The following is a 21,840-nucleotide window of genomic DNA, read 5'->3' on the forward strand; positions in this document are numbered from 1 at the left end:
CAGAGGGGTCTCGATCTACACTGGCAGAGAGCTCCACAGGTGGAGGGACATTGTCTTGGCTTCTTGAAGTGTGGAAGTATTCTTGTCAGAGAGAAAACTATCACTCCCACTTTGGGAGACTTTGATGGGGACATTCCTTGTGTCCCATGAGCGACACATGAGACAAAGCTGATTGAGGGAGTTGGGGGGAAGGGAAGTAGCTACTCCCCTCAGAGAGACTTGGATTGGAGGGAAGGCGGCCCTGGGAGAAGAATGGCCTTAGCCATGGGAGCATCAGATTGCTTCATTCTCCATTCTTGTATTCCTAGTTCCCAGCAGTGCCTGGCACATAGTAGGAACTTAATAAATACTTGAAAGATTCATCATTTGGCCAGACCTCTAGTATGGCAGCACCAGACACTACCAGGGAACCCCCAGAAGAGGTGCCCCTATGCCGCCCCATCAGAGGTCAGTGTCCTGAGGCAAAGTCCCTTTGACCCCATGGTTGTTTTGCCTCTGAACCCCCTGGTCTGCCCAGCCAGTGATTTTCCACTTCTTCCTCCTTATTACCATCATGTCTCCACACTCCCCACCCCCACTATCGTTGATCCCACTTAACCAGGGCTTTTCCCTCCTGCCCAAGCAATCAACAGATGGAAAGGAGGGTGTTTCTGGGAGGGTGGCACTACTTAGCCATCCCTTCTTCTCCAGTGGGATTAACATCCCTCTAATCCCTGTGATCCCCTGGACAATTTGAGCCGTAATCCCTCTGTTTCAAAGCAATATCCAGATGGCTCCTGGGGCAGAACGGAGAGCCCAGAGGAGGCCAGCTTCCTGGCCTCTCCTGGGCTCAGCAGCCTCTCCCTGCCCCCAACCTGAGCCTTGAGCCTTGGAGCAGCCGCTCATCCTAGGGGCAGGAGGGATGCCCATGGCCAGGGGCCCCCAGAGTTGTCTCTTCCGTCCGCACCCCAGGCTACCACCAATGCCTCTCCCCAGAAAACTACAATATCCAAGATGGGGACTATCCGGGAAGCAAGCTAAGTTTGCTCCGATCAATCAATCCATTAACAAGCATTTATTAATCCCCTGAGCAAGCATCGGGAATACAACTAAAGGCTCCCTCCCGGCCTCACAGTCTAATGGTGGAGACAACATGGATGAATAACGACATCCACACAAGGCACCTACCGGGTGGGAAGTCATCCGGAAGGGGAGGCCCTTCGTGGGGGAGGGGTTTGAGGTGAGCTTGGAAGCAGGCCAGGAAAGCGCTCAAATGGAAGAGATAGGAGAGAGAGCATTCCAGGCAAGAGAGACAGCCAGTGGGAGGGAGGATGAGGATGTAAGAAGGCTGGAAAGGGAGGAAGGGCTGGGAATAATAACGATAACTCCCAGATCCTCAGGGTTTTGGCTTTCACTACATTCTCTTGTTTTTTTCAGCCCTGGGCAGCTAGGAGGCAGCAGTGCCAGGCAGAGAGGGCTGGACCCAGAACCTAGAGACGTGGGTTTGGATCCCAGCTGGGACACCCACTGGCTGTCTGCCTCTAGGCAAGGCACTAAAGTGCTGGACCTGGAGTTGAGAAGATCTGAGTTCAAATCTATCTCAGTTGGGTGGCCCTGGGCAAGTCCCTTCACTGCTGTCTGCCTCAATTTCCCCATCTGTAAATAAGGGAGTTGGACCCCCTCCCCACCTCCCCAAGGCCTCTATGTTCCCTTGCAGCCATGAACATAAGATTCTTTGATCCCTCTCTCGACCTTCCTTGCCTGGACAATGGGAATAGCGATACCGGCAGTAACCACCTCCCAGGGGGATGGTGAGACTAGTTCTCCCAGATGGCGCTTATCTCCCCTGCCCCACTCCAGGGAGGGGGCGGCCTCCCACTCTGGGGCATCCTCTATTCCCAGGCCTCCCCCAGCTCTGGCTTGATCTGCTCTGCTCTAGGCCCTGAGGTGCCTTTGTGCTCGGGACAGTCTGTGATTCCATTCTTAGGGGAGGGATGTCTCCTCCCAGCTTGAATTCATCTCCATTTGTCTGCTCCCGGAATAATCGCATTAGAGATGATGATATCATGAATGAATGGGCCTAGGCAGCCACCTCCCCAGGCCAGGCAGAAGCAGGGTAATCTGATGACAATTAGCCTCTCCAGGGCTCAGCTTCCAAGACCCTCCCTGGGGTGGAAGACTAAAGTCCTTTGGGACGAGCACGTGGGTTACCCTGCCTAGGCACAGGGCAGCCCCATCTGCCAAGGCCCAGACACACAGCAGAGCTGGGGGCGCTGATTCTAGGGGGCGTTTGCTGAGGGAGGCTACCCTATGCCAGCACACACCCTCCAACCATCTGGCTACCAGCAAGCTTGGACTGAGCACCTTTGGTCATATGTGCAGAGCCTTTTGTGATGGGTTGGAAAGGTTTGAAAATCTCGAAAACAGCATCACAGACTCTCTGAGCTGGAAAGGACCTCAGGGGCTTCCAGTCCAGTCCCTACAAGAACAGAACATGCCAAATAAGGGGACAGCGGATCTCTTCTTGCTGTGATGGAAAACTCGCTACTTCCCAAGGCAGTCCATTTCACTTTGATTTGGCTTAGGAAGTTTTTCCTAACTTGCATCAAGCCTAAATTTGCTTCTTTGGAATGCTCATTCACGGCCCCCACTTCTGCCCTCTGGGGCCCTCCTCCTCCCTCAATCCCCAATCTTTTCCAGGCTAAATGGTCATAGTTCCTTCAAGTAATCCTTACAGGGTACGGACTCAAGGACCTCCAGTTTATCCAGACATCTTTCCTAAGAAGAGGTGCCCAGAACTGAACAGGGTGCTCCAGTTGGGGAAAGGGAGAAGAGGGAGTATTATGTCCCTCTTCCCTTCTCTTAATAAAGTCCTAGGGGGCAGCTAGATGGTGCAGAGGATAAAGCACCAGCCCTGGATTCAGGAGTACCTGAATTCAAATCCAGCCTCAGACACTTGGCACTTACTAGCTGTGTGACCCTGGGCAAGTCACTTAACTCCCATTGCCCCACCAAAAAACAAACAAAGTCCTGAATATCATTATGATAGGTGGGACAGTAGATAGAGTACCAACCTAAAGTTGGGAAGACCTGAGTTCAAATCTGGCTTCAGATACTTACTGTGTACAGACCCTGGGCAAGTCACTTCACCCCATTTGCCTCAGTTTCCTCACCTATAAAATGAGCTGGAGAAGGAAATGGCAAACAACTCCAGTATCTTGGCCCAAGAAAACTCCAAATGGGGTTACAGAATTAGACACGAATGAATCCACTGAACAACAATAATTATGATGAAATTCTGGGCCAGAAGGTCCATGGACCTCAGAGGACATTAAATCCAACCCTTTCATTTTACAGATGAGGGAAAGTGATTTGCCCAAGGTCACATGGATGGGGAGCATCAAAGCTGAGATTCAAGTATGGATTTTCCAGTTCCAAACCCAGTGTTCTTTTTACCTGAGTGGTGCTGGCACTCAAACTTAGGTCTTACAGGCGCCCAGGCAGTATTTTCATCACAGCTCTGGATTGAAGTCAAAGGCATCAGCAGGGAAAGACAGATTTGGAAAGCGAACAGCTGGTTAAGAAAGATGGTATCTCAATAGGATTCAGATTTCTGGACTATAGCTTGAAATGGAGGCTCCTGGCCACTGATGGAGGATGGAATGAGATTCCGTTTCTTTTTATTGCATTATACAATATATATGTCAGCAGTTCAACAATTTAAAATACAAATGATGTCCATTTAAAATCCTGTGCTCTTAATACATTTTTTTCAATAAATACTCTCCATTCATTCCCAACAACAGTAATAGCAATAGCAGCCCTACACCATCAAGGCAATATGTTGAATTACTTTTTTTAGTGACAAGATGATGTGATAGATTTTCAACATTCTCTTTGGCAGCATAGTTAAGTATCAGAGCTTTAGTTTTGATCAATACCACCACACAGCAATAAACTATATTAAAAACAAATGTGGTAGATCATAGCAAATATTCTTTGATGTTTTAGGTATTTTTTTAATCCTAAATTTTTTTTAAATCCATCCCTTCCTCTATTTCTCTCCCCCCAAATTGATCAAATAAAAACACCCCCCCCAAATAAAACCCTCGATATATAGCTATAGTGTTTGGCAAAACACATTCCCACGTCAGCCATGTCTGAAAAATGTACTTCTCTGCCTGCATTTTAAGTTTATCACCTCCTCTGACAGGAGAGGATTGGTAGTTTCCCCTTCCTTTTTTTAGACTTGTAATTGATCATTATGTTTCTAAAGTTTTTCAATGTCATTTTTCTCTATAATGTTGCTATCATTGTATAAATTTGTCTCTTGATTCTGTTCACTTCACTCTGTATCCATTCATAGAGGTTTTCCCATTTTTCTCTGAAATCATCCATTTCATCATTGCTTATGGTTCAATAATATTACATTACCTTCATATGTCATAATTTATTTAGGCATTCCCCAAAAGAGGATCCTCCCTTAGTTTACCATTTGGGGTTATTATGAAAAGAGCTGCTGTAAATATTTCTGCATATAGGTCTTTGTTCTCTTTCTTTTGTTTCTTTGGGGTATAGGCATAGCAGTGATACCACTGGGTTAATTTTAGTAATTTCTTGGGCATAGTTCTTTTTGGCATTTTCCTTTTATTAACTTGATAGGTTTGAAGTGGAACCTCAGTGCTGTTTTAATTTCTCTAATTATTAGTGACTTCGAGCATCTTTATATGGTTGATGATAACTTAGATTTATTCCTTTGAAAGTTTATTCTTTTGTCATATCCTTTTACCATTTACCTACTGGGGGAATGGCTCTTAGTTTTATGCATTTGAATCACTTCCTTATCTTGGATGTGAGACCTTTACCAGAGAAACTTGCTTCAATTGTATTTTTTATATTTCTTATAAAGATTATCTATTTTAACTTATGTGATCCTCTCTATTGCTTGTGTAGTCATGAAATCTTCACCTATCCCTGGATTAGAAAGGTAATTTCTTCCTTCCTCCTCTAATTTGTTTGTATATCTGGATTACATACACATTTGGAGCTTATTTTACAGTGTGGTGCGAAGGTATGGTCTAGATGGAATTTCTTCCAGACCACCATCCACTTACTTCAAAAAATTTTTGTTAAATAGTGAGTCTTTCTCCCAGGAACTGGTGTCTCTGGGTTTTATTAAACACTAGGCTACCTTGTTTGCTCACTTCTGTATGTTGGTATCTAATCTGTTCCACTGATTGACCTCCTTTTCAAACCAGTACCAAATCATTTTTGTTTTGATTATCACTTTGTAGTATGGTGTGAGACCTGGTACTGATAGGCCACTTTCTTCACTTTTTTCATTGTTACCCTTAAGATTCTTGACCTTCTATTCCTCCATATAAATTCATTAGTGATTTTTCTACTTCTATAAAAAGGACTAGTACACCTGAATTCAAATCCAGCCTCAGACACTTAACACTTACTAGCTGTGTGACCCTGGGCAAGTCACTTAACCCCAATTGCCTCACCAAAAAAAATTTTTTAAAAGACTGGCACAAATGTATCTCTCTAGAGACTTACAAAATTAATCAAAAGGACAACAAACTGAGAAGGTACAGAGAGAGAGAGAGAAAGCTGCTTATGTACAGATCTACCAAACTTGAGATTCTGTACTGCAGATTTAGCCCAATGTTCTAATCTGTTGAGAGTTTTTCTTGGAGACTGGTTCCATAATCTAAGAAAGAAAAGCAGTGAAGAGGCAGACAAAATTCATAGGAGACAAAATCTTAGTCAGCCATCCCACTTATGATACTTTCTTCCTGTGTGACCTTGGATGAGTCACTTAGCCATCCTAAGTCTCAGCTTCCCCTTATGTAGAATGAAGAGGTTGGACTGTATGACTTCTGGAGTCCCTTCCACTTCTAGAAATATAATCCCATGATTCTATAAAAATTCATATCCTGGGGCAGCTAGGTGGCACAGTGGATAGAGCTCTGGCCCTGGAGTCAGGAGGACCTGAGTTCAAATCTAGTCTCAGACACTTGACAGCTACTTAACTGTGTGACCCTGGGCAAGTCACTTAACCCCAATTACCTCACCAAAAAAAAAATTCATATCCTTACATATCTCTAAACACAAATGCTCTAACTATGGATACTGGAGATTCTAAAGCCAAAAGTCAATTTGTGCCTCATGAGCATCATGGAAACTTGGTAAGATGGGTCTTATGACAGGTATGTAGCTCTGGAATGACATACCTCACGGGAAAGGAACAGAATATACAAAGGGAGAGGGGCAGAGTAACACTGTACATTAAGAAGATAGTAAACAAAATTGAAAATTTGAAACATTTAAAAAAGAAGATAGTCATGGGAGGACATCCAAGAAGTAGAATGGGACAAACGTGGTAGCAAGGACATGGGTGAAGATCAATCGAAGCAGGAATGTAAGCAATAGTATCATTAGTGTGTCCTCCAGACACTTGGACAGAATGAGCAAATAGATGAGGAGTTTAGCAAATAGTTCACAAGCCCACAGCAGAGTTATGATGCAAGTGATGAGAAGCTTCAGTTATCTAGTCATCTGTTGGAACTCTCTCTGTCTCTGACTCAATCTCTCTGTCCCTGTCTCTCTGTCTCTGTCTCTATCTCTCTGTCTTTCTCTGTCTCTGGGCATTAAAAGACAAGACAAAAGCAGTTGATATGGGATGGAAAGAAAAGATAAATAGGATAGTTAATAAGAGAACACCTAGTTGTCCTTGATGAGTCCAATTCCCCAAGCCCTGATGGATCCTAAAAGAGCTGGGAGATGAGATTGATGAGCCATCATCAGGGATCTTTGGGACACTGGCGAGAATAGGAGACAATCTACAGGTTTGAAAATGACAAATGTTGTACCTGTTTACAAGGAAGAGAGTGAAGTCTTCAAGCACTAGGACAGTAAGTTTGACTGATTCCTGGCAAAATCCTAGAATCCGTACCGGAGCAGTTGATGAATTTCTACAAGGAGAAAGTGCTCATGGACAGCTGCCCAAGTCATCCATAATAGGTCCTGTAGGACTCTGTTTCCTGCTCTGAGAGGGCTCCTAGGCTGGTAGGTAGGTCAGGTGAATGAGGAGGGTTATAAGTTGCCTAGATTTTAGCAAAGCATTTAATAGATTCTCTTCTGTAAAAGGTGTTGGCATTTTTGTGGGAAAGATGAATCAGCTGATTTAGACATGACCGAATAGCTAGACTCAAAGGATAGTCAGGAGTCCAATTGTCCACTCTAAAGGTGGTATTCAATGGAGTGCCCTAGGGTTCTGCCCTTAGACCTGTGCCATTTAACATTTTAATTGGTGAATTAGATGAAAACATAGGTAAACAGGCAGCTAGATGGCGCCCCTGGATTCAGGAGGACGTGAGTTCAAATCCAGCCTCATACACTTGACACTTACTAGCTGTGTGACCCTGGGCAAGTCACTTAACCCTCATTGCCCTGCAAAAAAAAAGAAAGAAAAGAAAGAAAACACAGGTAAACTACTTATGAAATTTTCAGATGACACAGGGGTAAGGGGAGATAGCAAATATGTTAGATGTTGGAACCAGTCTCCAAAAAAACCTCAACAAGTTAGAACATTGGGCTGAATCTGCAATACAGAAAATAAAATTTATAGGAACAAATGTTAAAGCCTTGTGCTTGAGTTTTAAAAATTGACTTCATAAGTATAAGATAAGATGAAAAAGATCTGGGGGTTCCAGTGGACAGCAAGCTTGAATATAAGTGCACAGTGTAACACAGCATTAAAAAAAAAAAAAAAGATCACTGTAGCAAAGAAGCATAGCCTGAGGAAGTGATGGCCCCTCTACCCTGGTAGATAGGAATATCATGTCCTGGAATATCATGTTTAGCTCTGTCTGCCACATTTTAGGGAAGATAATAATGAACTGGAGATCATCCTGAGGACAACTCTATACACAAAAGGGCTTGAATGTTGGTGGAAGGTTGAGGTATTTTAAAAGTTTTTACTTTTATCATATTTTCAGTTAACAGGTGTTTCATTGTTCTCCCTCCCTCTTCCCCTCGATCTCCTCATTGAAAAAGAAAAATCGGATGCTTGTAACAAATACACATAGTTGAGCAAAACAAATGCCCACATTGGCCATGTCCAGGCAGGTGTGTTGGACTGCATCCTGAGTCTCTCCCCTCCCCATTAGGAGTTGGGAGGTGAGCTTCTTTATCTGTCCTCTGGAATCGGGTTTGGTCTTTCCCTTCATCAGGGATCTTCTAGTTATGAAGAGACATCCCTCTTCATCTGTGAGGGCCAGGAAGGGGGGCTGCTTCTTCGGTCACTCCCATGCCCCTCCCCCCCCAACCCAGAGCCCTATGCAGAGAAGGCCCCCAGCCTTTTCCAGGAATCCTGAAGAAGAAGGCCAGAAAGGAGGAGAGATGAGTTACCCAATATGGTTGAAAAGCTGACAAAGACTTGCTTTATCTCTCTATTTTTTTTTATTCATTTGGATTTGCTTTGCTATATCTTGATTTCTCATAAAATCATTTGCTTCTATTTGCTCAATCCTAATATTTAAGCAATGATTTTCTTCAGAGAGCCTTTGTATGGGTTTGCTTGATCTCTCAAAGCGGACTTTTCCTTTGTTGCATCTGAGGTGGGTGAATGGGTAGGGGTTCTCTTTGACTCAACAAAAGAGCAAATGCTGCCCTCCTCCCTCTCTCAGGTTAATTCATCTGGCTGGGTGTCCAGACCAGGAGTGACCCTTCTCTTCAGTCCCCCAAATCCACCATAAAGACTAAATATTAAATGGGAGAGAGGCAGTACAGTGCATTGGGGAGAGCGCTGGACTTCAGGAATCTGGAGACCTGGGCTCCAGATCCAGGAACTTGTTTTGTGTCCTTGGACAAGTCACTCCTCTTGGGAGCTCACTTGTCCCATCTTTAAAAGGTGGTGTTTGGGCTAGGTGACCTCAAAGGTGCATTCCAACTCAGACATTCCATGAATCAATTTCCTTCCAGTGTGGATTGTTTCTATGCTCACAAAGTATCTCCAATCTACCAGCAAAAAGCCTGGGTTCAAGGCCAGCTGTCCCAGGACTTAATTCTTCACCCTCAGCTCCCACCTCCATTAAATAACAGCGCTGAATTTCCCAGAGGCTTCTGGGAAGATATGTGGTCACTTTCCTGTCACTTCACATCTCTCTTGAGTAACCCAGGCATACCAATAGCCCTGAAGGCAGTGAAAACCTATACTGCCACGGGGTGGCGCCCCTACCCAACAATAATAATGGTGTGGGGGTGAGGTTAAGTGGACCACAGACCACAGTCAGAAGGGGCCTTGGAAATTACAGATCATTGATACAGAACTGGAAGGGATCACCTCGTCCAATCCTCTCAATTTACAGAGGAGGAACCTGAGGGGAAGTGACTTATCCAAGGTCACCTAAGTAGTAAATGTCAGAAGCCTCTTAGAGGTTACAAAAGACCAGAACACAACATCTCAGAACTGAATAGGACCCAGTCCAACCCTGAAGCCAGATGGAATCAGTCCATTTCCTCTTCCCCATGATAGCCTTTAAGATGTTTGAAGAAAATGTGACCTACAGAGTCTGAGTTAGAAAAGATCTCAGAGGACATCCATCCCAGAAGCTCATAAATGGCTATCCAAGCACCATCTGAAGACCCTGAGTGATGAGAAACTCACTACCTTTCTAGGCAGAGAAACTGCACTCTCTGCAGGAGCGTTAGGAACTAAAGGTAGGTAGGATCATAGGGTCATGGGATCCCAGAGCTGGGAAGGACACTGGGGATCATTCAGTCCAGTTTGCTGATGTTACAAGGCAGGAAGCGGAGGTGAGAATGTGGGCGTGGCTTAAGGGCACAGTCAGAACTAGAACCCAGTTCTCCTGACTCGCGAGCCATTATTATTTCTACTCCACAACAGAGAGAAGGAAAGTGGCTCTCTGAAGGTACCAGAGCAAAGAAGGCATTTAAGCGCTTATGGAAGATGGCCGCGCGCCCAAGTCTTGAGTCGGGCACCCTGAGCATGAGATCATCATTGTTTTTCCCCCTTCCTCCTCCCATCTTTATGCTTGCCCAAATCCCTCTGTCCTCCAGGCGTGAATGCCTTTGGGGTCACTCCCTGCTAATCCCTAAACCTGCATCACCCCCACACGCACCTTCTCAGCACCTTTTCCAGAGGCACAGAACAGCCCCGGAGGGATGGAGGTAAGCACAAAGACGTGATCTACTCCAACTTTGCCTTGAGCAGTTTCGTAGAGAGCCCTCATGCCTCCCTCACTGAATCTCTGTCAGGCTCTAGAGAAGTCGGTCCAGACTTCTCTCTCCAGCAGCCCCCCATACTCCTCCCTCCCGGGGCATGACCTTATTTATGGAGAAGACTGAGGGCATCTTTCACAAGCTCCCTTATCTCCGTTATTCTCCCCCTCTAAAACCATTGTCATTCTGAGCCATCCTACAAAGAAGGTATCCCTCCTTACTGAGGAAGACCTCTCACTGGTGCCCTTGACTCCTTCCCATTTGCTTCAGGAGCTTCCCGGTCTTGATCACCACCCCGTCCTAATTTTCAACTTCTCTCTGCTGTCTACAAACACAAATCCTTCCATTAAAAAATTTCACTTGGGGTAGCTGGGTTAGTGGATAGAGCACTAGCCCTGGAATGAGGAGTACCTGAGTTCAAATCCAGCCTCTGACACTTACTAGCTGTGTGACCCTGGGCAAGTCACTTAACCCAGATTGCCTATAAAACACAAACAAACCTCCCTTGATCCTGTCATCCCTTCAAGCTTTCTCCTATATTGTTCATCCCTTTCTCAGACAAAGCCTTAGGAAATATTTTCTATATCCATCACACTCACTTCTTCTTAACCACTGAAGATCAGGGGTCTGACTGCACCATTCTGTGCTTGCTCTAAGAGAGGCAGGATGGCTTAGTAGAGAGATCACTGAACCTGGAGTTAGAAAGATCCATGTTCAGATGCTGCCTCTATTCCTTACCAGTTGTGGGACTCTGGGCAAGTTACTTAACCTTGATGTGCCTCAGTTTCCTCATCCAAAAATAGGGTTGGGGAAGTGTAGTGCACTTGTTGGCCTCCAAGCTACCTTCTCACACCTCTGATACTCTAAGGTTGCCAGTGGTTTCTCTTTAAAAAATTTTTTTACACCACCTTAATTTCCCGGCTTAATTTTCCTCTCCTTCCCAGAGAGCCATCCCTTAAAACAAAGAATTCTCTCTCTCTCTCTCTCTCTCTCTCTCTCTCTCTCTCTCTCTCTCTCTCTCTCTCTCTCTCTCTCTCACACACACACACACACACACACACACACACACACACACACACACACACACACAGAGGATAATATTCAGATGAGACCCACAGAAGGGAGAGAAATAAATGATATTGTTGTGAGGTGTGTTACAGACCACCTGGACAGAGGAAGACAAGAAAGCAAATTATAAACTGGTACAAAAGCATGATGTTGTACTCATGAGGAATGGTAACTAGTTAGATATATGCTGGAATTTTCTTTTTTGTTTTTTCGTTTTTGGGGGCAATGAGGGTTAAGTGACTTGACCAGGGTCACACAGCTAGTAAGTGTCAAGTGTCTGAGGCCGGATTTAAACTCAGGTCCTCCTGAATCCAGGGCCGGTGCTTCATCCACCGTGCCACCTAGCTGCCCCCTATGCTGGAACTTTCAAAAGCAAAGTAGCTAATAAATTTGGGGTGGAATAGACTGATAATTTCATCTTTCAAGCAAAATGGAGGAAGCAACAAGGGGAATGACTGTTCTGAACAATACAGAGGAACTGGTTGCTGAAGGAGAAACTCCTCAAGGAGCTTACATTCTTTTCCCTCCAATAATAAAATTTTTATTTATAGTTTTGAATTCCAAATTCTATCCCTCCTTCCCTCTCTCCCCTCCCCCATCTCTGAGGCAGCAAGCAATCAGATGTAGCTTACACATGTGCGATTATAGAAAATATTACCATATTAGTCGTTTTGTACAAGAAAACTGAACAAAAGAAACAATTGAAAGAAAGTGAAAACCAGCATGCTTCGGTCTGTGTTCCATCAATATCAGTTCTTTCTCTGGAGGTTGATAATCTGCTTCATCATTAGTCCTTTGGTATTGTCTTGGATCATTGTACTGCTGAGAGTAGTCAGGTCATTCACAGCTCTTCATCAAACAATATTGCTGTCTCTGTGCACAACGTTCTCTTGGTTCTGCTCACTTCACTATACATCAGTTCATATGTCTTTCTGAAACCATCCTGCTTGTCATTACTTACAGCACAATAATATTCCATCACCATCATATACCACAGCTTGTTTAGCCATTCCCCAGTTGATGGGCATTCCTTTGATTTCCAATTCTTGGCCACCACAAAAAGAGCTGCTAGAAATACTTTTGTACAAATAGGTTTTTTTCTCTTTTTTGGGGGGGGGATGTCTTTGGGATATAAACCTAGCAGTGGTATTGCTGGATCAAAGAGTATGCACAGTTCTATAGCCCTTTGGGCATAGTAAGGAGCTTACATTCTAATAGAAGAAAACACACACAGGGGAGTGGTGGGCAGGGAGGTGTATTTTGGTGGGGTTGAGTTGATTAAGACATGGGTGAGGGGAAAGTGTGGAAGAGAGAGGGAGAGGGTGTTTGAGGGGTGGGGAAGAGGTATTGGTTGAAGTCTCTTGCTATAAATGGTGAATGCTCACCCATTAGAAACCCGGGGTCCCAGGGCAGAAAGTTGGGTGGAAGATGGAGGCTGGAGCCCTGGAGCATGACAGCTTGAAGGTAGGGCAGGAAAGAGTCATAATGGAATGGGGATAATAATGCATCCCACTCCCTACCACATGGGGTTGCTGCAGAGAAAATGTCAGGTAAACCACTAATTCCCTGAAGTTATTATTAGTGATGGAGCTGACACCTGAGCCTAGGTCTCCAGCCTCTTACTCCCACTCACTTTCCAATGCGCCACATGGGTGTAAATAATGCAGGCAATTCCCTGATCATCTTAGGAGGCATTCCTCTTTGTTAGACAAAGAGCACCCTGAGCAGAGGGTACTGCTTTGCATTTGGAGAATATTATCAGAGTGCCCCATTAGACATCCACCAGTCTTTGAGAGCTTTCTGCCCTGGGTGGAGCTGGGAGGGACTGAAGAAGATGCTCTCCAAGGTTGTAAGGATTCTAGAGCTCCCTGGTTTTCTGTTTTCAATGTTCTAAAGTTCTAAGGTTCTATAATACCACAGTTCTAATGTTCTACGCTTTCACTTGGTTCTGCAGGTCTCTCTTTCTGAGAATATATGGTTCAAAAATGCCATCATTCTAAATTTTAAGGTTTCACTTGGTTTTAGTGCTCTATGATTCTAAACTTCTAGCTTTCTAATGTTCTATAATACTATAAAGTTGTATGGCTCTAGAGTTTCTGGTTCTATGATTCTCAAGTTCTAGAGTTCCTAAAGTTCTAGGATTCTATGTGGTTCTAAGGGTCTATGGTTCTGATGTTCTATGTTATTTTAAGGTTACATGCAAGAGTATGCTGGTAAATGCTTGACAACTGGCTTTCCAGAAATATGTGTATAGATGTGTATGTATACATACTCACATATATGTATATGTGTGTATGTCTATATGTCTGTGTGTATGCATGTTTATGTGTATATACACAGAGAGAGCACACTTTTAAATTTAAACAGCATTATTAAGATCTTTCTCCATAACTTTCTTAAGTCTAGCTAATCAACAAAACAATTAATCAAGCCCTGAATTGTAGCATTTGCCAATTTCCAATGTGCAAATACTCACACTGAACGTTTAACGATTGGCTCTCTCTAGCTGGTAAGCTCTGGTTCCAGCATACTACTGGTTGTATGTCTCTAAACTTCTATTTATTTAGTAGGATAATTTATTTATTTTATTTTGTGGGGCAATGAGGGTTAAGTGACTCGCCCAGGGTCACAGAGCTAGTAAGTGTCAAGTGTCTGAGAATGGATTTGAACTCAGGTCCTCCTGAATCCAGGGCCGATGCTTTATGCACTGCACCACCTAGCTGCCCCCTCTAAACTTCTAAATATTGAATGTTCTATCATCCCAGGTTCTATGGTCCTAGTATGCTAAAGTTCTACATGGATTCTACATGGTTCTAAGGGGCCATTGTTCTAAAGTTCTATGTTGGTCTAAGGGTCTAGGATTTACACATAGCAACACCATCTCCAGCCCCCATACTTTTTTTTAAGTGAGGCAATTGGGGTTAAGTGACTTGCCCAGGGTCACACAGCTAGTAAGTGTTAAGTGTCTGAGGCCGGATTTGAACTCAGGTCCTCCTGACTCCAGGGCCGGTGCTCTACCCACTGCACCACCTAGCTGCCCCTGCCCCATACTTTTGCACAGGCTGCTCCCCATGCCTAGAACACATTTTCTCCTCACCGCTGCCTCTTAGCTCAGGTGTCACCTCCTCTTCTACATGTGGCCATTCCCAGGACCTCCAGTGGTCAGTCTCCATGTTTTGATTCTGTATATATTTTACATATCCTTTTACATGCACAACTGTTTTCCCCAACAGAATGCAGGGAATGTGTCGCTCTTGGCTTTGTAACCTCAGTACCCAGAGAAATGCCCAGTACCCAGTCAGTGTTCAATAAATTCTTGTTGATCGATTGAGTGACTGACAAACAACTCCACTGCTCTATCCTTTCTCTCCCAGCCTGATGTCAGGCCTTGCATCCCTGGACGCCAAGACCTCCAGTCGCTTGGGAATCCTCACCGTGGCCTACTACCTCTGGACCACCTTTGTCGCTGTCATTGTGGGTATCATCATGGTGTCCATCATCCACCCTGGCGGTGCAGCTCAGAAGGAGACCACTGGCCAGAGTGGGAAGCCCATCATGAGCTCAGCGGATGCCCTACTGGACCTCATCAGGTAATTTTGCACATAATCCACGAGCACCGAGCTCAGGAATCTAAACCAATAAACCAGATTTGGTTGATTTCCTGAGAGCCTCTGAATGATAAGAGAGGATGTCTGCCTTGGAGGGACTAACAGTGAGCTAAGAGCCCAAGAAGAAAGCAGGAAGATGGGCAGGGAAGGCAGGATGTCCCCACAGCTATCTGCGCTTGTGAATTTCCTTCTGCATTCCAAGAGTCAAGAGATTTTCTCAGTGCTCAGATTGTTGGTGGTTTGGTAGTATATCGTCTGGCCCCTGGAAGGAGAGCTAGCCCCAGAGCCAGGATGACCCGAGTTCAAGTTTGAGCAAATTCTTTAATCCCTTAGTTGACTAATAACTCAGGAAACTTTCTGAGACTAGAAATTGAACAGAGGCTGATCTATAATGGGAGAGGAAGTTTCTCACTAATGAAATCTTAGGTCTGATTTAAAAAAATGTGTGAGGCACTTGGCATACAAAATAGTCCTGGCTTCTACTCCTAGAATAGACTTCAAAAGGTAAAGAGAGATTCTTACTTGGATCAGAGGCGGATACCATCTACCCAAAGAACTAGCCAGACAGCTGGCAGACCTATCCAAGCCCCATGGTCCTTTGATTCTCAATACCTAGCAGATACAGCACTATAACTGATAGAGAAATTTGGGTTTTTTTAAAGACGAAGCTAGAGGTCATTAATAGAACTGCACAGCTTCCCAAAGACAATCTAGCCTGCTCACTTCATCCTGTTCAATTCTGGGCCCAGAACGTTGTTAATTTGTAGTCTCTGTCCAAATATATGTACTGACCAACCCTATGTGTTTTCCAACTAACTATAACACAGTTAAGACAATAGGCATTTGGAGGCAGCTAGGTGCAGTGGATAAAGCACTAGACCTGGATTCACGAGGACCTGAGTTCAAATACAGGCTCAGACACTTGACACTAGCTGTGTGACCCTGGGCAAGTCACTTAACCCTCATTGCCCCACCGAAAAAAAAGACAATAAAATTTTTTTTCATCTACTTGGGTTTTTCTGCGTGGATAGTTAAGCTACACCCCTTTGAGAAATTATGGGTCTTCAGGGTTCCTATGCTTGATTCAATCAGCACAACATCTTCCATAAACAGGAGACTCTGGAGGACCTCATCCTCTAACAAGAATCCCTATTCCACTTGGACTCTGCTCTGAATTTCTTCCATGGCAGAGGTGAACACCTTTGGCAAGCATAGATGTTCCTGTTTTGTCTCTCACTTGATACTAATTATTAGAGGGTCATTGAACTAAGTTATTACATCTTTTAAGGAATTTTGTATGATTTTGGCAGATAAAACAAAAACACCTGATTGGAGCAAAGTTGACCAGGTCAGATAGTGAACAAGGAATAACTATAATATATAATATAATATAATATAATATAATATAATATAATATAATATAATAACTATAGCAGGATCTTTTTCTCTACACTTTTCATTCAATTGTATGACTAGAAAAATATGGTTTGCTGTAGAATATCACTTACAGACACTTGCCTCTTCCCATCTCATATCTTCATTGAGGATGTATATATAAATTAGTCTTATAGAATTTAAAAAAAATTTTTTTAGTGAGGCAATTGGGGTTAAGTGACTTGCCCAGGGTCACACAGCTAGTAAGTGTTAAGTGTCTGAGGCCAGATTTGAACTCAGGTCCTCCTGACTCCAGGGCCAGTGCTCTACCCACTGTGCCACTCAGCTGCCCCAAGTCTTATAGAATTTTGTAGAAATGGGAAAGTTTGGGCATACAGATTATAGTTATTGGTATTCTTTCATCACTTTTGGGGGAATAATAAGTTCTGATTTATACACACACACACACACACACACACACACATGTACAACTTTGTTATTTTGTCCTCTTTCAGATAATTTGAGAATGAATCCCTTATCACCCTCAAAACTGTTCAATAACAGCTAACATTTATATAGTGCTCACTGTGTGCCAGGCCTGGTGCTAAGCTCTTTACACAGCTATTATCTTCTTGGATCATGACCACCACCCTGGAAGGTAGGTACTGTTATTATGCCCATTTTACATATGAGGAAACTGAGGCATACATATCATTAGTGACCTGCCCAGGGTCACACAGCTAGAAGGTGTCTGAGGCCATATTTGAACATAGGTCTTCCTGACTCCAGACACAACCAGCTACATTAGTTCTCTTTTCAGTGTACTTGCTCTCAACTAGTTTCTTTTCCTATCTTTGTTTTCTCCAGGGCCATTTCCACCTTCTATTAGTGTTTAAGTGGTAGAATCTTCATTGTTCTTAATGGAAAAAAGTTCTGTATATAAATCTTTGTAGATCTTTTTTTTATTTCTTATGTCTGTGTCTTCCTTCCAGGTTTTTCCTGGCATACCCTCAAGATGACTTTGCTCAGTTGAGTTTCTCTCTGAACTAATTCTTCTCTCTTCTAGTTCTTGCTATTTTAAGAGGTGATATTTCTCATTATCTCCCCACCCCTTCTCTATGAGATTTTACAAAGTAAATTAAAGTCTACATTGGTATTTACCTTGACTACTGCCTCTCCCTGTGTGGCCAGGAGAGCAAGCATTTGCTGGGAGAGGACGTTATTAGGCTCTTTGGGTCTCCTTCCTGGGGTGATTGACTTACATCCATTAAACTTCTTTAGGAAAGCATTATAATCTGTGCCAATGTCCATTGCTCTATTTCCCATTTTTTAGCGTCAACCTATTGTTATTTAAGTATATTGGCCTGGAGTTCTTTTAACTAATAAGAACATTTCTTGTTCTTATTTTTATTTTTTCCTCAGGGTTTTGGATTCATTTAGATCCTTGCTCTAATAAGTCTGAGGTCTGAGTTTGAATGTGATCTTTGGCCTCATAGGGTCTAGAAAGAAGGAGCCAATTAACCCATTGTGCTCCATTCTGGAGAAGTGTGTCCTCTTCTGAGCACCATGATTTAGGAAGGGCATTGATAGGCCGGAGAACAAGCAGGTTAATAAAGGCCTGGAGAGTGTGGTCTACAAGGATTAGCTGAAAGAACTCAGGGTAGGCAGCCTGGAGGAGAGGACCCAGGTCTGAGGTGTTAACTGTCCTCAAACAATACAGGCTCTGGTGGAGGATCAGCCTTGTCCCTCCTGGGTAGGCTCCGGGTCTAGGAAAACATCCTCACAAAGAGGGCTGACCCAGAGTGGGAGGGGCTGCCTTGGAAGGTGGTGGGTGTCCCCTCACTAGAGCTCTGCAGACAAAGGCTGAGTGAATACTTGTTGGTGTGTTGTAGACAGGAATCTTGTCCAGGAATAGGTTGGATTGAATGCCTCTGAAGTCTCTCCTGACTATAATTCTATAAATAAAGCACTTTCCTCTCCACAGCTCTGTGAGGGAAAGAGAGCAAAATAGAAGGAACACTGACTCTGTAGTCAAAGGTCCTGGGTTCAAATCTTGACTCTCCCATGTTATAACAGTATGTATGACCTTGGACAAATTTCTTCATTTCTCTGGGCCTCAGTTTCCCCATATGTAAAATGAAGAGATTGGACTAGAAAGACTTCTGGGTCCCTTCTAGCTCTAGACCTGTGGGTCCTCATTTTACAAATTAAAAAACAGGGGCAGCTACGTGGCGCAGTGGTTAGAGCACTGGCCCTGGAGTCAGGAGGACCTGAGTTCAAATCTGGCCTTAGACACTTAACACTTACTAGCTGTGTGACCCTGGGCAAGTCACTTAACCCCAATTGCCTCACTAAAACAAAATAAAAAACAAAACAAACAAATAAAAAAACAATCTGAGGCTCAGACCCAAAGGTCCCACAGCTAGTAAGTGTTAAAGATGAGATTCTTTGCCAGAACATTTAATGCCAAGGTCCTTACTCTTTCTACCTATTGTCTACAGGCTCTCTGGCAATGCGCTGGGGTGGTGGGTCTCTTGGGAGCAGCCCCCCGCCAAGGTGCTATAGGTGAAACTTTGACTGAGGGCAAAGATGAGAGCTGGAGGACTCTGGGGCCTGAAGATGATGAGGTGAGACCAGGTCTGCCTACAGGGGGAGGAACTCAGGTGGGCCAGCAGAGAGAGAGGCCAGAGTTGTCATGAAAAGCATGAAGAGGGGCAGAGCTTCCCAGAGTAAGGAGCTGAGGGTCACACAGTCCTCTGCCTGCATCAGGTCACATCTGGAGTCCTGGATTCCATTCAGTGGGACCACATTTTAGGAAGGACATTGATAAACAGGAGAGTGTGCAGAGGAAGGCCACCAGCATGGTGAAGGGTCTTTTGTCCCTATCATATGAGGATTATTGGAAAAAACTGGAGACGTATAGTCTGGAGAAGAGAAGATTCCGGGGAGAGATAATAGCCAACTTTGTGTCTTTGAAGGATCATAGGATTAGGGCTCTGGGAGGGATTTTAGAAGGGGGAAGGAGGAAGAGAAAGCATTTGTAGAAGGCCTACTATGTGCCAGGCACTGTGCTAAGCATTTAATATTATCTTGTTTGGTCCAACAACCCTTTGAGGTAAATGCTGTTATTATCCTCATTTTACAGTTGAGGAAACTGAGGCAGGCAGCGTATAAGTGACTTCTCCAAGGTCACACAGCTTAGTAAGCATGTGAGGTCAAATTTGAACTCAGGTTTTCCTGATTCCCAGCACTTTCTCCACTCCTCCACCAGTTGTCCCTAGGACTCTTAGAGGTCACCTAGTCCATCTCTCTTATTTTATAGATGAGTAAACTGAGGTCCATAAAGGTTAAGTGATTTGCCCAAGGTCACACAGAGACTAAGTGGCATAATCAGGATTAGAACTCAGATCCAGTAACTGTAAATTCTTTATTCTTTTCATTGAACTGCCAGTGCCAAGGAAGAAGCATTTGATTTCTTTTATTTGGCCCCAGAGGACAGGATCAGGAGCAATGGGCAACCAATCTAAGCTTCATGTCATGTTCTAACAGTGAGAACTGTCCCAGAGTGGGATGAGCCACCTCAGGCGGTGATGGGCTCTTTCTCACTGGGGGTCTTTCACAAAGGCTGGATGGTGATTAGTCTAGTGGGTAGTGGTGAGGGCTCTTACTCAGCTATGGGTTGGATTCGACAGCTGCTGGGGTCCTTCCCAATCCCAGGATTCTGGGATTCTGTGAAGACAAAGTTTGCCAACTGCACATTTTTGTTGCCTCAGGGCTGGACCAAGGGCCAAGGGTGGAAGCAAGAGCAGGGCCAGGGCCGGGGCAGTGGCCAGGGCCTGTGCCTGGGAGAAGGGTCCAGAGTGCAGCCAGAGGCAGCATAAAGAGACGTCAAAGGGCTGTGGAGTCTTCTCTGCAAGGTATAATGGGCATATCCCAGTCAATAGCAACCTTCTAGAACTCAGAACCAACATCCCCCAGCCAAGGGTCGCTCTGAAATTGGTGCATTCAATGCTGGTTGAGCCCTGCCTGTAGTGAAACCTTCTGCTGAGCCTAGAAGTGGAGGCAGAGGGGAGCAGGGAGGCCTCAACCTAGGTACAGTGGGAGACGGGGACCAGATACATATAGAAACAACCAGGCAGAAGGGGTGACTAGAGAAAAGGATTGGGTGCAAATTCCACTTCTGACGCTTACTCACTGAGTAACTCTGGGAAGCTGCTTTCTCTCTCTGAGCCTCAGTGTCTATCCTTTTTCTTCCCTGGGCAATGGGGGTTAAGTGACTTGCCCAAAGTCACACAGCTAGTAATTGTGAAGTGTCTGAATCCGGATTTGAACTCAGGTCCTCCTTGACTCCAGGGCTGGTGCTTTATCTACTGCACCACCTAGCTGCCCCCCTTCAGTCCTTCTTACACCTCACTTCCTGCATCCCAAAATCCAGTGACACTGGCCTCCTTGCCATTCCTTGAACATAATGCTCCATCTTCTGCCTCTGGGAGTTTTCACTGGCTGCTTCCCATGCCCAGAATTCTTTCCCTCCTCATCTCTTCCCCCCGGTTTCTTTGGCTTCCTTGGGTCCCAGCTCAAGTCTCACTTTCTGTAAGAAAGTTCTAAAGCTTAGTGCCTACCTCTGAGATTACTCCTCCCCCCCCCCCCCCCGCCATTTGTCCTATCTGTACCTTGTACATACATGGTTGTGTGAATTGGGAGCAGGGACCGTCTCTTGCCTCTCTTTGTATTTCCAGTGCTTAGCATAATGCTTGATACATAGTCAGTGCTTAGTAGATGCCATTTAGGCAGCTAGGTGGTACAGTGGATGGAGCACTGGCCCTGGATTCAGGAGGACCTGAGTTCAAACCCAGCCTCAGACACGACACTGCTAGCTGTGTGATCCTGGGCAAGTCACTTAACCTTGATTGCCTCAAGCATCCAGGGCCATCTCCAGTCGTCCTGGTGTATATCTTATCACTGAACCCAGATGGAGGAAAGAGTGAGGCTGGTGACCTTGCCCAGCCCTCCCTCACTTAAATCCAGTTCAGTACAAACCATGACATCACCTCCCGATGTCACAGTCCTCTTCGAGAATGAAGGACAAACAACAAGCTGCCATTGACTCAACTCTTCCATGTGACAGCTTTTGAATACTTGGAGCTAGCTCTCCCAACTATATAATAAGTATAATCACATTTGTGCCACTTAGCAGGGAATCCTGTGAAAAAGATCACTTCCTCTCGGGAAGAGGAAGAAGAATCATGGAAGGCTTTTGAATTGGGTCTTGGAGGATGAGTAGAGTTTGAACAGAAGGATGAGTAAGGCATTCCAGGCAGCACAGAGAACGTACAAGCCCAGAGCATTTTCAGGGAGCCAAGTAGTCCCATATGGACGGACGAAATATCTGTGCTAAAAAAATAGTGGGAGATTAGCCCAGTGAGGTGGCTGCAGTCAGATCTCAGAGGGCTTTGAATGCCAGGTTAAGGGCATTCTGACAGGGCAGACTTTGAGAAGCAAAGGAATTATAGACATGACTATGGTTTAAGAAGGTTGATTCGATCAACAAAAACCCTCA

General features: G+C 44.6%; 1 protein-coding gene across 1 annotated transcript in view; it reads left to right on the plus strand.

Annotated features, from left to right (window-relative positions):
• The window catches only part of SLC1A7 (solute carrier family 1 member 7), an 88,978-nt gene that overhangs the window by 32,474 nt on the left and 34,664 nt on the right, over window positions 1–21,840 (plus strand). The window contains exon 3 of the mRNA XM_044004886.1: window positions 14,673–14,888. Within this exon, the coding sequence (XP_043860821.1) occupies window positions 14,673–14,888 (216 nt within the window). The remainder of the gene's footprint in view (window positions 1–14,672; window positions 14,889–21,840) is intronic.

The sequence above is a fragment of the Dromiciops gliroides genome, chromosome 4, assembly GCF_019393635.1.
Source record: "Dromiciops gliroides isolate mDroGli1 chromosome 4, mDroGli1.pri, whole genome shotgun sequence".
NCBI lineage: Eukaryota > Metazoa > Chordata > Mammalia > Microbiotheria > Microbiotheriidae > Dromiciops > Dromiciops gliroides.